This window comes from Abramis brama, assembly GCF_963993115.1.
Source record: "Abramis brama genome assembly, chromosome: 18".
Classification (NCBI taxonomy): domain Eukaryota; kingdom Metazoa; phylum Chordata; class Actinopteri; order Cypriniformes; family Leuciscidae; genus Abramis; species Abramis brama.
In genome coordinates this window covers 35,728,165-35,745,072 of record NC_139980.1, presented here as the reverse complement: position 1 = coordinate 35,745,072, position 16,908 = coordinate 35,728,165, and the positions used below count along the sequence as shown (strand labels likewise).

General features: G+C 37.5%; 1 protein-coding gene across 1 annotated transcript in view; it reads right to left on the bottom strand.

Annotated features, from left to right (window-relative positions):
- Positions 1-618: 618 nt before the first annotated feature.
- The window catches only part of lrfn5b (leucine rich repeat and fibronectin type III domain containing 5b), a 21,956-nt gene continuing 5,666 nt past the window's right edge, over positions 619-16,908 (bottom strand). The window contains exons 2-3 of the mRNA XM_084090229.1: positions 5,455-6,872; positions 619-3,172 (exon numbers count right to left, since the gene is read on the bottom strand). Of these exons, the coding sequence (XP_083946355.1) occupies positions 2,230-3,172; positions 5,455-6,845 (2,334 nt within the window). The 5' untranslated portion in view covers positions 6,846-6,872 and the 3' untranslated portion in view covers positions 619-2,229. The remainder of the gene's footprint in view (positions 3,173-5,454; positions 6,873-16,908) is intronic.

Sequence of the window (16,908 nt, the reverse complement as noted above, 5' to 3'; positions counted from 1 at the left end):
TAATGTTCTGAAAACGCTTTAGCACAAAATGGTTATTTATACAGTGTTCATGGAGGATTTCTCAAACGTTTCACTGACTTGCGTATTTAACCGTTTGAGGACGTTCAGAGAACTTTTAAAAGTCATGTTCCTTGTTAAATGTAAAAATAGAATGTTCATTTAAGGCTCGTTCACACCAATGATGTAAACGATAGTTTTAAAAATCGTTGGAAATGAATCACTTTCAGGACTAATGGATGATTAAGAACACTGACAGCCAATCAGAATCCTCCTGCTTTACAGAGACAGACGACAAACTGCAGCGCTTATAATAAACAGATCGATATCATGTATTGGCGTAGACGCTAATATAGTTATAGTTATTGCACTTGGTGTGAAATGGTGTTTAATTTTCGCAAAAGTTAACAATAATCAAGAAAAAAGTATTTTAAACATTCAGAAATAATGTTTTCATAACTTAATGGGAATGTAAGCAAAACGTGTGAGGCATCATCTCAGATTCTTCATGACTCAGTTTACTCAAACATTTCAGCAGAAAATGTAACTCTTATTAGAAAACTAATTTATATCGAAACCACGACGCATTGCAGATCACAATTAACATAAATGTCACATGAATACATTAATCATTTTCACATTTTATTTTACACAACGTAACATGTTTGTATGCAGTGTCTGTATTATTCCATAAAACAAAGAAATATACAAGTCATAGTATTATTTTACTATATGCAGGAAACAGTATTTAATTTGTGCTTAAAAAACATCGGCTTGTCCATTGTACCTTCGATCTGTGTCCGATCTTAAAGTCTGATCCTCGACTGTCTGAGACTACATGACGCTCTTCCTCAGAGTTTCTGTCTCGTTTTCCGGCACAAACATCTAAACGTCCTGAAACATTCACTGGAGAAGAAACATGACTGAAGATATTAAGGTGGGATAATGCCCTTCTGTTAAATGAGATGTAAAATAAGTCTCTGATGTCCCCAGAGTGTGTGTGTGTGAAGGTTTAGCTCTAAATACCCCACAGATATTTATATATAGCATGTTCAAATTGTCACTTTTTGAGGTTGAGCACAGGGGGCGGAGCTTCAACAGCAGCTCTATTACCTCACACACACACACACACACTGAAAATTTCAAAACTTTTAGCCTTTTATGTTCAAACCGGTCAAAGATGGAGAGACTCGAGAAGAAGTGACAACATGTGGAAGGAACAGGACATTTCTGAAGGGTTAGTTGATGAATTTATGAAGCTGATGTGTAGTTATCTTCTAGTCACTGATTAGCATATTCTGTCATGATAATCTATAAATCATGTTCCAGGGGCGGGGTTTATGTAAATTCTAGGGTTGGTGATGTCACTTACTCGTGAGGAATGTGGTGTAGTCTCTACCAGCCGTTTGTTGTAGTCCTTAAAAAGTGATTTCTTTAAAAGCAAATATCTCCCTTTGCTTTGAACTTTGAGTGTTGTAACTTCGCAGATGTTGTTTATGATCAAACAGCAACATTACACACTAACTAAAGTTAGAAGAGTCAAATCATAATCAACCACCCCTTTAAAAATTTATAAAATCTGCTTAAAAGAAGAACAAATATCTGCCAATGGGGTCAGAAAAATAATTTTCTCTTTGTTCTTCTTTTAAGCTCAAACTCACTTAATTTGTATGGATTTTTCAGTCGTTTTGCTTCTTCTCCAGTAAATATCTTGATTTAAGAATGTTTAGATATTTAAGTTCAAATTTGGAACACGACTTGTTTAGATTTACGGCTTTGATTTTCTAGTAGTTTTAGAGTTGACATGTTTCATAAAATATACATTTTATATAAAATAATGTTCATACATCATTTTCATAACCTTAAACCAATATAACGTTTGGTTTTACCTTTTAAACTTTTTTTTTACTTCAACAATAATCTCCCAATCTTCTTTAAAATGAGACCAAACTTAAGTCTGTGCTCCCAAAACAGTTTTAAGAGTTTACTCGCACGGACATTTTTTGTCCACTATGGACCAATGAGTAACTTTTTTTAAATTAATGCACTTGTTTTAAGCTCAAACTCACTTAATTTTTATGGATTTTTCAGCCATTTTGTTTCTTCTCCAGTAAATATCTTGAGATATTTGTGCTGAAAAAAACGCGACAGATCATTAGCGGTGTAATACACACGTCAGGTGTCCCTGGAACGCCATTCAAGAACCACAGAAGTGAAGTGCAAAATCCTCCATTATAATGTGCTTTCCAGAACCCACTCCGACTGGGTCAGAGCTGATCTCGGTCTCTCGCCGGCGGCCATCTTGGGAATATCCCCCCCGCTCACGGATAAACTGCGTTTGGAGCGGCTCAGGCTCGCGGGCGGATGCGTCAGACCCGTGTACGGGTGTTTACATGTCTCTACGTTGAGGGAGTGACGTCGGCTAACCCGAACACATCCCACCGGGACCGTCTTGTACTGGTGCAGGTTCTGGAGCTTTGCTCTTCGGGACGCCGGCGTCACCATAGTCGAGTACGCGCGTACCGTGGGCCGAACCTTAGCCGAGTTGCTCTTGGAGTTGTCCAGCGTCTCCATGGTCGAGTACGGTCGTACGGTCGTGTGATGAACCTTAGCCGAGTTGTTCTTGTTGGAGTTGTCTGGCGGCTCTATATTGATTTGCGTGTCGCGCACCGAACGCAAAGGACTCGGGGACGCCGGATGCCAGCTATGGCTAGCCGCGGATGTGCTAACGGTGCAATTCGACGGTTTAGCCGGGATGGATTCCGACTCCGGCGACACTTTCCGACACGCATCCGGACCCAGAATCTGCTTAGACATGGACTTGATGACGCCGCAAACCTGAGACTGCGAGCGCATGTCGCCTAGCTCCACTCCTTTATCCGCGCCGTCGGGCTGGCACACGCGGTAGCGCGCGATGAGGAAGATGATGAACGCCAGGACTGATGCTACGATGACGCCGCCGATGATCACCACGATGGTGCCGCCGAGGAACTGCGACTGCATGAAGTGACAGCGCATGTATTGCGGCTCCGTGGAGAAGTGAACGCAGCCCACCACGCGCGTGGCCGTTAGCGTGGTCATGGCGTCGTCGTAGATCGCCAGAACGCAGAGGTCGTACATCGTGCCTGCCGCCAGATTGTTGACCGTGATGCTTTTACTGGTCGGAGGAATCATTCTGCAAAGAGAGAAACAGCGATCAACAAACATGCATTTCACATCGGCTACAACTAATGAAAGTGCAAAGCTAGTTTAACACTGAAGGAGCGTCACAATTCGTGCACCATTTTGTAGTATAGGCTAAGTAGTGAAAATTCCAGATAGAAAAAGTGTGAAAATCAGACTTAATTAACCAAAAAACGACATTGAATGACAAAATAACCGTATAAAATTACACTACTAGACGGTGGAGTGTATAGTTCGTAAAACATCTTGACAACAGAAATAATAAGTTGTTCATCATATGATCTTGTTTGGGATTAATTGATTCTTTTAGCCCTTTTGAGGAAGAAAACAAGAGGAAGATCAGTGCAATGCAAATGGTGAGAAAAAAGATAAATCAATGTCATGTCCAGCAAAACCATTTGAATTATTATTTGAGTATTAATAATAATGATAATAACTTGGACTTAGCCTGGCACCACACCTGTGGAGAGATGCATTTATAATGAGGATGGGAAGACAGGCCTTGAACAGTTAATTTTTTATTTTAGTTGGATAAATTCCATAAAAAGTCTGTTAACACCTAATCTTTTTAGCGGCAGCATAAATACAGTCCAATGATAGGCTTTAACTAGAAATTAAATACGACAGACAGAACTAATAATGCGTGTCTTTACCTACATGCTATCATGAACAAACCAATCAGTAACTACGTCTAACGGGATAACAGTAAACAGGTTTAATTACCAAAAAAACAGCTCATTCGTTCAGGAATTGGGGAGACTACACTCATCCCGCCGCGTGTTTGAACCATTAAAACAAATCAACTCATAAGAATCATTCATTCGGGAAAATCGCTGTAGCAGTTGAGGAAACACTGCATTGCATTTTAGTGCTTTCTGTCTGACGGCAGAGGAATGCACATGTGAGGAACATTAACGGAGCAAAGCTTTATATAACTTCGTTAATATAAAATGTTCCCAACCCTACTCCTCATCTGAGGGTGATCGAGTGAAGCTTATCTGCAGAATATAGCCATAAAGCAACAGCATCTCTCGTTCCCAAACCCATAGCCAAACCTCCTTCCGGAGCCGCTGAAACCCTCCGGACCGCTGATATTACTGCCGTCGGGTTATGCTCTTTCTCTCCGCCAACATCATCTTTATAGTCCGTATGGCCAGCTGAGCAGCTTGGGAGGCGAGAAGGCTGTTTCAGCAAATACACTTCATAAACCTGTCGTTCGTGACTCAAACTAATTATGGACGTTATATAAAGAAGCTTTAGCAGCTCAGACTCTATATTCACAGTTCTCTGTATCGCTGCATTAAGGCGAGAGACTACAGGTGAATACGACTTTTAAAAAACTAATGGAGTTTTGGTTCCTTCACTGTCACCTTTGGCTTTTGTCTCGCTCAGTCGGGGACATTTAATATTTAATATTCAACAATATTATTGATCTCCTGCACTGACACCATTATATGAGAACTGAACTGAGCTGGACGATGACATCAGGGGTTACTCTAGAGCCGCTATATATATATATAACTGAACTAAATTAATAACTTTTTTACAGCAGAAATGAAGCATCACTGAACTGACTTAAGCTGGACTGTGACGCTATTTTCTTCTGGAAACAAACTTCAGTGCATTATTCTCCTGTTATCTCTGTAAAGCTGCTCTGAAACACTCTGTGTTGTGAAAAGCGCTGTATAAATAAAGCTGACTTGACTAATAGATATCTCTCTACTTCTTTAGTTGATTCAATGCATTTAGAATTGCAAAATATTTGGCATTGCAAGTTTTCTGAAATGTTATGTCTAAAATACGCAAATGAGGCATTATCTAATTAAATATGAACCAAGTTCCAGAACATAAATCTGAACAGTGGATAAAGCCAGATTCAGAATTCTTGTTTGATTTTGACGACATAATAGAGTTAAAAGTTTTTATAGAGGGGATTTTGGATTTCTTTTTATCACTCCATGAATCTAAAAATACTGTCAACTGACAGAGAAATACATATTCGCCATGTTTTTAGGAATAAAATGTTAAATAAATATGAGGTGAATGATATATAAACGAACCCCTCAGTTGGTGCTGGTGTGTATAAGTGCTGCTGAAGTGGAGACAGAAACTTTTAAAGATATGTAGTGCAATGGAATTTAACAGATGCAAATACATAAAGTGCGATAAAAGTGTATTTTATAAAAGCAAAACTCAAAACGGACCAGTGCATGAAAACACTAGTTTTGCACACAGTGTCTTGCCTAAAAGGTGTATCTAAACCAACAGTCTGACCTGTACACTAGCGAGTCGTCGTAAGTGCCGTTGTATTGGACCTGGAACATCCGAATCCCGGGAATATTCCGCTGAAAGTTGAACTTCACCAGAGCCGAAGAAGCGGTGATTTCAGAGATCAGGACTCTCTTCTCCTGTCCTCCCTTAGTGTTGCCTATTGAAGAGCCGGCCTCGGTCTTGGCAGAAGTCGCAATGTCGGAGGATCCCGGGTCCGGCTCCTGGACCAAACTGGTGTCGTTGGTGAAATGCGGGAGTTTAGTGATGGTCAGATCCACCGTTTGCTGAGCCTCCCCAGACGGGTTTGATGCAACACAAGTAAAAGATCCCGAGTCCTTCACCGTGCTAATCAGAATATCCAGCGTTCCGTCGGCGTGGACCACGGTTCGGCTGGAGTTGAACACGAGCCTCCCGTCGGGAGCGATCCAGTGTATGACGGGATCCGGGTCTCCGCGGGCTTTGCATCGTAAAGAAACCTGTTGGCCTTCAAGCGCACGGGTTTCTTGCGAGTGTCGAGTGATTAGCGGCGGCTCGCACAAGAACTCCTCCTCGGAAACGGTCCAGAAATAGCGTCCGGCGAGATGTTGTGGCGCCGCGCACGTCTCCAGATCGTCCTCGCGCCGCAGCCGGCGAAGCCACAGCAGCTCGCAGTTACAGTGCAGCGGGTTTCCTCCGAAACTCAGCGCAAAAGACGACGGACCCAAAACGCCTGACGTTGCAAGAACTCCTGCGCGCTGGAAAACCGGATCGGGCGGAAGCTTATGCAACTTATTAGACGTGACGTCCAGTCGCTTGAGCTTCTGAAGCCCGGAGAACGTTCCTTCAGGGATGTAGTTAATCATGTTATGATCCATGTTTAACGTATGCAAGCTAAACATGAGCTGGATAGCGATCCACGGCGCGCTTTCCAAGTTGTTGTAGGACAAGTCGAGCTCCTCAAGAGCCAGGAGGTCGTTAAACGCTCCTATGTGGATGTGTGTGAGCTGGTTATTATTGAGGATTAGATGGTGAAGCTTTGACATGCCGCTAAACGTATCGTTCGTTATATGCGTCAAGCGGTTGCTGTCCAGATGAAGCGCGCGCAGGTTCTCAAGGTCATTGAAAGCGTGAGGCGTGACGGAGCCGATGGTGTTCCTCGAGAGGGTCAGGTCCACCAGCTTGGTCATGTTGGCGAAGTCCTTGCGCTTGATTCCCGTGATGAAATTGTCCCCCAGTCTGAGTTCGACGGTGCGGCGGTCGATGTTTGGAGGGACAAACAACAGACCCTTTTTATCACACAGGGTTGCCAGATTGGGGGACAGAATCTGGCAGATGCAACGCTTGGGACAAACTTGGATCTTCTGGGCTTTCAACGCCATTACAACAACCATCAAATAAACGAGTAGCATCTCCATCTGGGTTGCTGGTGTTGGTTTAACAACCTGTGGGGGAGCAAACGTGAGAAAAGATGTGAGTGTGAAATAAATTAATACTTTAATTCAGCAAAGACGCGTTACATTGTGACAGTAAAGACATTAATAATGTTACAAAAGATTCTATTTCAAATAAATAACTTTCTATTCACCAAAGAATCCTGAAAAAATACAATGCATTGACATTGACAAAAATGACTGTTTTCAACAGCATCAAATCCTCATATTTGAGTGATTTCTGAAGGATCATGTGACACTGAAGACTGGAGTAATGATGCTGAAAATTCAGCTTTGATCACAGGAATAAATTACACTTTACTATATATTCACATAGAAAACAGATGATTTACATGAGAATAATATTTCACAATTTTTACTGTATTTTTAATCAAATAAATGCAGCTTTGGTGAGCAGAAGAGACTTCTTTTAAAAACATTAAAACAATTCAAATCAAACTTTTGAATGGTAGTGTACACTATACAAAATGATTTAGAGTATGTTTAAAAAAAAAAAAAAAAAAAAATGCCATTTCAGTTTTTGTACTTTATTTTTAATTCAATGTGTTCTTAGTAATTATTTGTGAAATGTACTAGCAGTTTCAGAGTGAATATTGTTTATTTTTCAGTCTTGCACTGAAGTATTTCCTTTATTTTCCTTTTAACGTTAGGGCAGATTTTGCTTTTTTAATAGTCATTTTAGTGTAAAAAAAATATGTGTATGTGACCCCACGAGTCGTCGATATGTATTTAAATTCCTATTCATTAATAAGTCTATTTTACAGGAAGACAAATGTGTATTCGGGAGCGTAACACATGAGCTACAAGACTCATGTTTGTTTTTCTGCGATCTTTAATACATGTTTCTCACAGAACATCATGTCTGAAGCTTTCTGGGGACACTTCTACTAAAGCTCATGCTCTGTGTTTGATATGATAATGTTGATGCTTTCATCTGTGTGTTTGCTGAGATGAAAGACTCATCAGAATTATTCTGATGTCTCAAAAGACAAAAAGCATCAACACAGATGGAGAGACGCGTCATTGATTTCGCCCGGCTCTTCAGTTGCTCATGTTACTTATTAACTTGCACAGGATGAGAAACGTATTCTCTGAATGACTCTAAAGTCCTTGACGAGATATAACATTTCGGTTCTGATTAGAATGGTTCTTTGCAAAGATCATGAATGTTTAATTGGGGAGTGTTTAATCATGTGTGGAATTGTATTATACGGTCTCGGATAACAAAAGCGTGTTCTAAGGACCTTCCCATTAATTATTTCTCAATGTTATCTGAACGTTATCCAGATTTTTAAATGTTTTAAAAACATTTTTTTGCTTGGTTATGTGAACGTTATAATCTTTCACCCAAATCCGAAAGATAAAGTTCCGACTTTATATCTCGCAATTCTGACTTTATATCTCGCAATTCTGACTTTATATCTCACGAAAGAACTTATTTATTAAAAACTTATTTATTCTCTCTGGCTTTTAATTAAGTCGCTTTTGATTGATTTTATATGATCTATTAAATGGATTATATCGGGTGTAATCGTGTCTATAATTGTATTTTGTCTTGTCTTTTCTAATGCTTTTTATTTGCACACTGTAGCTCTGTACAGCACTTTGGCGCAACTCTGTTGTTTTTAAATGTGCTATAGAAATAAAATTTGACTTGACTTGACTCACAATTCTGACTTTATATCTCGCAATTCTGACTTTATATCTCGCAATTCTGACTTTATATCTCGCAATTCTGACTTTATATCTCACAATTCTGACTTTATATCACACAATTCTGACTTTATATCACGCAATTCTGACTTTATATCTCGCAATTCTGACTTTATATCTCGCAATTCTGACTTTATATCTCGCAATTCTGACTTTATATCACACAATTCTGACTTTATATCACGCAATTCTGACTTTATATCTCGCAATTCTGACTTTATATCTCGCAATTCTGACTTTATATCTCGCAATTCTGACTTTATGACGCAATTCTGACTTTATATCTCGCAATTCTGACTTTATATCACGCAATTCTGACTTTATATCTCGCAATTCTGACTTTATATCTCGCAATTCTGACTTTATGACGCAATTCTGACTTTATGACGCAATTCTGACTTTATATCACACAATTCTGACTTTATATCTCGCAATTCTGACTTTATATCTCGCAATTCTGACTTTATATCTCGCAATTCTGACTTTATATCACGCAATTCTGACTTTATATCTCGCAATTCGGACTTTATATCACGCAATTCTGACTTTATATCTCGCAATTCTGACTTTATATCTCGCAATTCTGACTTTATATCTCGCAATTCTGACTTTATATCTCGCAATTCTGACTTTATATCACGCAAATCTGACTTTATATCACGCAATTCTGACTTTATATCTCGCAATTCTGACTTTATATCTCGCAATTCTGACTTTATATCTCGCAATTCTGACTTTATATCACGCAAATCTGACTTTATATCACGCAATTCTGACTTTATATCACGCAATTCTGACTTTATATCTCGCAATTCTGACTTTATATCTCGCAATTCTGACTTTATATCACGCAATTCTGACTTTATATCTCACAATTCTGACTTTATATCACACAATTCTGACTTTATATCTCGCAATTCTGACTTTATATCACGCAATTCTGACTTTATATCTCGCAATTCGGACTTTATATCACGCAATTCTGACTTTATATCTCGCAATTCTGACTTTATATCTCGCAATTCTGACTTTATATCTCGCAATTCTGACTTTATATCACGCAATTCTGACTTTATATCACGCAATTCTGACTTTATATCACGCAATTCTGACTTTATATCTCACGAAAGAACTTATTTATTAAAAACTTATTTATTCTCTCTGGCTTTTAATTAAGTCGCTTTTGATTGATTTTATATGATCTATTAAATGGATTATATCGGGTGTAATCGTGTCTATAATTGTATTTTGTCTTGTCTTTTCTAATGCTTTTTATTTGCACACTGTAGCTCTGTACAGCACTTTGGCGCAACTCTGTTGTTTTTAAATGTGCTATATAAATAAAATTTGACTTGACTTGACTCACAATTCTGACTTTATATCTCGCAATTCTGACTTTATATCACACAATTCTGACTTTATATCTCGCAATTCTGACTTTATATCTCGCAATTCTGACTTTATATCTCGCAATTCTGACTTTATATCTCACAATTCTGACTTTATATCACACAATTCTGACTTTATATCACGCAATTCTGACTTTATATCTCGCAATTCTGACTTTATATCTCGCAATTCTGACTTTATATCTCGCAATTCTGACTTTATATCACACAATTCTGACTTTATATCACGCAATTCTGACTTTATATCTCGCAATTCTGACTTTATATCTCGCAATTCTGACTTTATATCTCGCAATTCTGACTTTATGACGCAATTCTGACTTTATATCTCGCAATTCTGACTTTATATCACGCAATTCTGACTTTATATCTCGCAATTCTGACTTTATATCTCGCAATTCTGACTTTATGACGCAATTCTGACTTTATGACACAATTCTGACTTTATATCACACAATTCTGACTTTATATCTCGCAATTCTGACTTTATATCTCGCAATTCTGACTTTATATCTCGCAATTCTGACTTTATATCTCGCAATTCTGACTTTATATCTCGCAATTCTGACTTTATATCTCGCAATTCTGACTTTATATCTCGCAATTCTGACTTTATGACGCAATTCTGACTTTATGACGCAATTCTGACTTTATATCACACAATTCTGACTTTATATCTCGCAATTCTGACTTTATATCTCGCAATTCTGACTTTATATCTCGCAATTCTGACTTTATATCACGCAATTCTGACTTTATATCTCGCAATTCGGACTTTATATCACGCAATTCTGACTTTATATCACGCAATTCTGACTTTATATCTCGCAATTCTGACTTTATATCACGCAATTCTGACTTTATATCTCGCAATTCTGACTTTATATCTCGCAATTCTGACTTTATATCTCGCAATTCTGACTTTATATCACGCAATTCTGACTTTATATCTTTATATCTCGCAATTCTGACTTTATATCTCGCAATTCTGACTTTAAATCTCGCAATTACGACTTTATATCACGCAATTCTGACTTTATATCACGCAATTCTGACTTTATATCACGCAATTCTGACTTTATATCACGCAATTCTGACTTTATATCTCGCAATTCTGACTTTATATCACGCAATTCTGACTTTATATCTCGCAATTCTGACTTTATATCTCGCAATTCTGACTTTATATCTCGCAATTCTGACTTTATATCACGCAATTCTGACTTTATATCTCGCAATTCGGACTTTATATCACGCAATTCTGACTTTATATCACGCAATTCTGACTTTATATCTCGCAATTCTGACTTTATATCACGCAATTCTGACTTTATATCTCGCAATTCTGACTTTATATCTCGCAATTCTGACTTTATATCTCGCAATTCTGACTTTATATCACGCAATTCTGACTTTATATCTTTATATCTCGCAATTCTGACTTTATATCTCGCAATTCTGACTTTAAATCTCGCAATTACGACTTTATATCACGCAATTCTGACTTTATATCACGCAATTCTGACTTTATATCTCGCAATTCTGACTTTATATCACGCAATTCTGACTTTATATCTCGCAATTCTGACTATATCATGCAATTCTGACTTTATATCTCGCAATTCTGACTTTATATCTCGCAATTCTGACTTTATATCTCGCAATTCTGACTTTATATCTCGCAATTCTGACTTTATATCTCGCAATTCTGACTTTATATCTCGCAATTCTGACTTTATATCACGCAATTCTGACTTTATATCTTTATATCTCGCAATTCTGACTTTATATCTCGCAATTCTGACTTTAAATCTCGCAATTACGACTTTATATCTCGCAATTCTGACTTTATATCACACAATTCTGACTTTATATCACACAATTCTGACTTTATATCTTGCAATTCTGACTTTATATCTCGCAATTCTGACTTTAAATCTCGCAATTACAACTTTATATCACGCAATTGTAAGATAAAAAGTCTGAATTGTGAGAAAAAGTTGCAATTACCTTTTTATAATTTTATTTTTTATTCTGTGACGGAAACAAGCTTCCATAATTCAGTGAACATTCCATTTTGCAACCTTTATGTGAATGTTACTTTTGAATGTTCTGAAACAAGTGGCTACATTTAAAAATTGTTTGATGAATGTCCAACAAAAAAAACGATGTATAAATAATGTTTTTGTCCTAATGTTTTGAGAACATTATTAAAGAACAGATAACTTTGAACAAACGTTCTATTAACGTTACTGGAAGAACATTTGTTAACAGAGCGTTCCCTGTTTTCTGTGATGTGCATTTACAGAGAAACCCTGAGCATTCGCTTCATTTTATAGTCTGGGGTTTGAAAGTCTAAATCTAAAACATCAGATCAGTTTTCGTCCCGTCTGTCGTTTGTAACCTTGGAAATTCCCATCGTTGAATGTTTGTTTTGAAGATGTGACAATGTCACGGTGTTGCGGACGCTCAGAGCACATGATAATAACCTGCCATACATCAGGCCTGTGATCGTGAGAGTCGGGGTCGTTACACTGTCATGGCAGACGATAGAGTGAGACTGCGTGTGAAAACAGCCAATAAAGGTGAAGTATGCAAGCGACACCTGACAGACGGAGCAGGGGAAAAGACGAGCGTGTTTTAAATATAAAATGTGTGAAATAAGCAACACGAACACACCAAAGATCAGAGTGATTCATCTTTGTCACATAAAAACGCCAGGCTTTAAAGAATGACATTCTGCCACTGAGGAGAAGAGTCTCTTCTGCTCACCAAAGCATTCATTTGATTAATAATACAACAGTAAAAATTGTGAAATATTATTCCAGTGTAAATCAGCCGTTTTCTATGTGAATATACAGTAAAGTGTAATTTATTCCTGTGATCAAAGCTGAATGTTCAGCATCATTACTCCAGTCTTCAGTGTCACATGATCCTTCAGAAATCACTCTAATATGATGATTTGATGCTCAAGAAACATTTATGATTATTATCAGTGTTGAAGAACAGCATTTTTTTTAAATAGAATCTTTTGTAACATTATAAATGTCTTTACTGTAACTTTTGATCAATTTAATTCATCCTTGATGAATAAAAGTATTGATTTCTTTTATTTCTTTCCCCCCAAAAAATAAAATATAATTTCTTACTGACCCCAAACTTTTGGACGGTAGTGTTTAATGTTACAAAAGCTTCTATTTCAGATAAATGCTGTTCTTTTCAACTTTCTATTTATCAAAGAATCCTGAAATAAAAATGTAAATAACTGTTTTCAACACTGATAATAATCAAAAATGTTTCTTGAGCATCAAATCCTCATATTAGAGTGATTTCTGAAGGATCATGTGACACTGAAGACTGGAGTAATGATGCTGAAAATTCAGCTTTGATCACAGGAATAAATTACACTTTACTATATATTCACAATATATCTTTTAATCAGATAAATGCAGCTTTGGTGAGCAGAAGAGACTCTTTCAAAAACATTAAAAATCTCACCGATCCAAAACTTTTGACTGGTAGTGTGTGCATGCATTGAATGTTGTAATAAACCGACTGGCTTCTGTCCGTGTTTAATAGGCGTGTGATGATGTCACACTCTCTGCATATGAAATGAGCTTCCGATCAGCGCTTTATTGAGTGTGTGTGTGTGTGTGTGTGTGTGTGTGTGTGGTGTTTTCAGACCAGCTGCCAGCATTAGCATTAGCAAAGCGTCTGATGTTCAGCTTCCCCTCAGAAGCGTCGCTGTGAATGTGCTGTTTTTGTGTCTATTTTATATCCCATTTTTCCAAGCCAACTGAGCCATGAAAGAAACCGCATGCCGGATCTCCTGTGTGTGTGGACACACTCGCGTTGGTGAAGGACAGTGAGGATACAGTCGAATGAGCGATTCACAAACTCTGGTGCTCTTTGCGTGTCGGTCAAAAATTACGTTTTTTTGTTTTGGTTTTTTTTGTCAGTGAAATGAATGTACTATATTTTAGTTAGATTTTTTATTTATTTAAATATATATATATTTCTTTTAGGGTATTTATGGTACTAAATTATATTTACGCTGTATTTATAATCCATTTATTCACTTTTTGAGCATAGATCTGAAAATGTAATCTCCAACTTAAACTGTGGTAAATCTAGAATGCTTTAGAACGACAGACTGAAGTTTGATCTCTGTTCAAAGACGACACTTGGCAGATTATTGATGAAGTGGAAAAAGTTTTAAAAAGTGAATATAAAAAAAGTTACAGAATTTTATGTTTATTATGAAAAATGCACAAAAAAACTATTTTTGTACATGAAATATATATTTTCTAAATGACGTTTTACCTTTAAAACTGCAAGAAAATCAAAGCCATAAATCTAAACAAGTTGTGTTCCAAATTTGAGACTGATATCTCAAAAAATGATCTTTCAGTGACAGTGTGTTCGGCTGCAGTACCAAACGCTTCCACTAGAGGAAACTCGCAGGGCTCCAGACTAACATCTGAGGGCAGCGGCACTAAGTTCTACAGAAAGTGTTTGGTAGCACTGTGGGATAACAAAGCACTGAGCTTAATTTGAGGTGTATAGATAAAGTTAACTTTAATTATTATCATTCATAATGTCTTAATATTAATTCAAAAGCAAAATGAGTGACAAAATAGATATTAGGGAGTGAAAATAGCCAATAAGCTCTCTCAGCAGCCATGTTTACAATGGTAATTTAGTCTTTCTTTTTTTTTAAAATAAGTGTTTTCCTACTTCTTAAAACTTTCAGTTTTATAAATAGAGACAATCTTTAAAGGATGAACAAAAATGTTTTGGTCAACACATTAAAAATAACATTTAAATATGATATAGTTTTGAAGTGCTGGAAAAAGATGTGTAGGCTACTTTTATAACCACAGTATACCGTTATAGTTATGCCTGGTTCAGATTACACAATTTTTTTGTATGTTATGATAGTCACTGTGTCAGATTACACGATTTTGACTCCTAAAAATCTTGTCATGTCCTGGACAAGAAACATTGTCAGACTACACGTTGCTTTACGACCAGTCATTCGCGAGCCGTCTCACACACACATTCACTCGCACATGTACACACGCACTCACACACGCTCTCACACACACACACGCTCTCACACACACACACACACACACATTCACTCTTGACGGAACCCGTCATGGAGGACCGTTAAAAAATTAAACATGCTAGTCTTTTTGTCGTGATGTTGAAAAGCATCGTACGCGACGTCGGTTGTCGCCCACTATCACACTATACGAGATGAAATTTACTGGTCGCACATGTGCGACTGGATGTAAAATTCAGTCGCACACACTCAAATTTTGGTCGCAAAATGCGACCATTTGGTCGCAGTCTGGAGCCCTGACTCGTCTCGATCGTTTCCAATGTGCTCATTTTAGATCTCGAGGAACACAAGAGTGAATATTTTTTACAGGACCATTAAACCTGTTTTTTTTTGTGTTCACACAGCAAGTGCCAAAACCTTTACCAAGTTTCATACCATTCCGATGAAGTAAAAAATAATGAAAAATAAATAAATGTTAAATGTTTTGACCGAAGAGCATGTTTGTTCAGTCCATCCGTTCATATACGTTTACTGAAGTCAGTTTCAGGTCACATTGATTGACTTCCACTATACGATCAAAAAAAATGACAGAAGTCAATCAAAACGGTTTGATTCCCAACATCAGAATATCTCCTCTTGTGTTTAACAGAAGAAGGAAAGTCATACATGATGACAATATTCATATTTAGCTGGACTGTTCCTTTAACATGATTTCTGCTCCTACATCCACATCTACAGAATGTATTTGAATATTATACCAGATTATCTCAAATATTTAGGGTCTGACGTGTCGAACACATTTACAGCCAAAACATTCACAAACCTAGTGAAGCTGCAAGACTAGATAAACCACTGCATTTCAAGGAATAAACATACAGAGACTCATTATTACTCACTATTACTCATTATTACTCACTATTACTCACCATTACTCACTATTACTCACCATTACTCACTATTACTCACCATTACTCATTATTACTCACTATTACTCATTATTTCTCACTATTACTCATTATTACTCACTATTAGTGCTGTAGCGGTGCGTCGATGACGTCGATATTTTTCGCGTCGACGCTTCTTTATTTTTTTTTTTTTTTTTTTTTTGTACCATTCCCGGAGGTACAGCTCGCCACACACACACCGCCCGCCGTGTTATTCTGTCATGTTTTCTCCCTTTCTTTCCAAACCGCGACAAACGCCAGTTTCTCTGCAGAATGTGATAAATCCGCTCAACCAATCACAGCGCACCATTCCACGCATTGTAAACAGTAACGGCGGCGCTTTGAATACACCCGGCATCCTAGTTTTCCTTATCTACTTTGCACTTTTTGATCAACAAACAAACAAAAAAATGAATACATTTGACGGCATTGATGAACCTGTGGTGGATTCTGCCGTAGGGAAGAAACGTAAGCCATCGAAATCTAATCATTTACGTGAGGAGATTAACAAGATGAGGCACGCGGGAGGAAGAGAAATGCCGACTGTTGCTTGTTCTCACACGACAGCGTCAAACTTATGTCGAATGCTGACACGTTAACCCCAGGGGATCTTTTAAAAAACTTTCAATTCTTGTACTCAAAGTCAACGAAAACCGAGCAGGACCATTTTACATCTGATCGCCGTCAAAAAATTTCAGAAGGTATTTCTTAGCGATGGCTGATTGAATGTAGCCTATGTTTAGTCCAGTACGTGCTAAATATAAGATTAGTATTGACCGAGTTCAGAGGCTGTCATGTGGATCAACTTACTTTGTTGTGTATTTTCAACAGTTTCAATATGAAAAATAACTTTTATATTGATTCAATGGATTAATTGCATTTAAAAAAAAAAC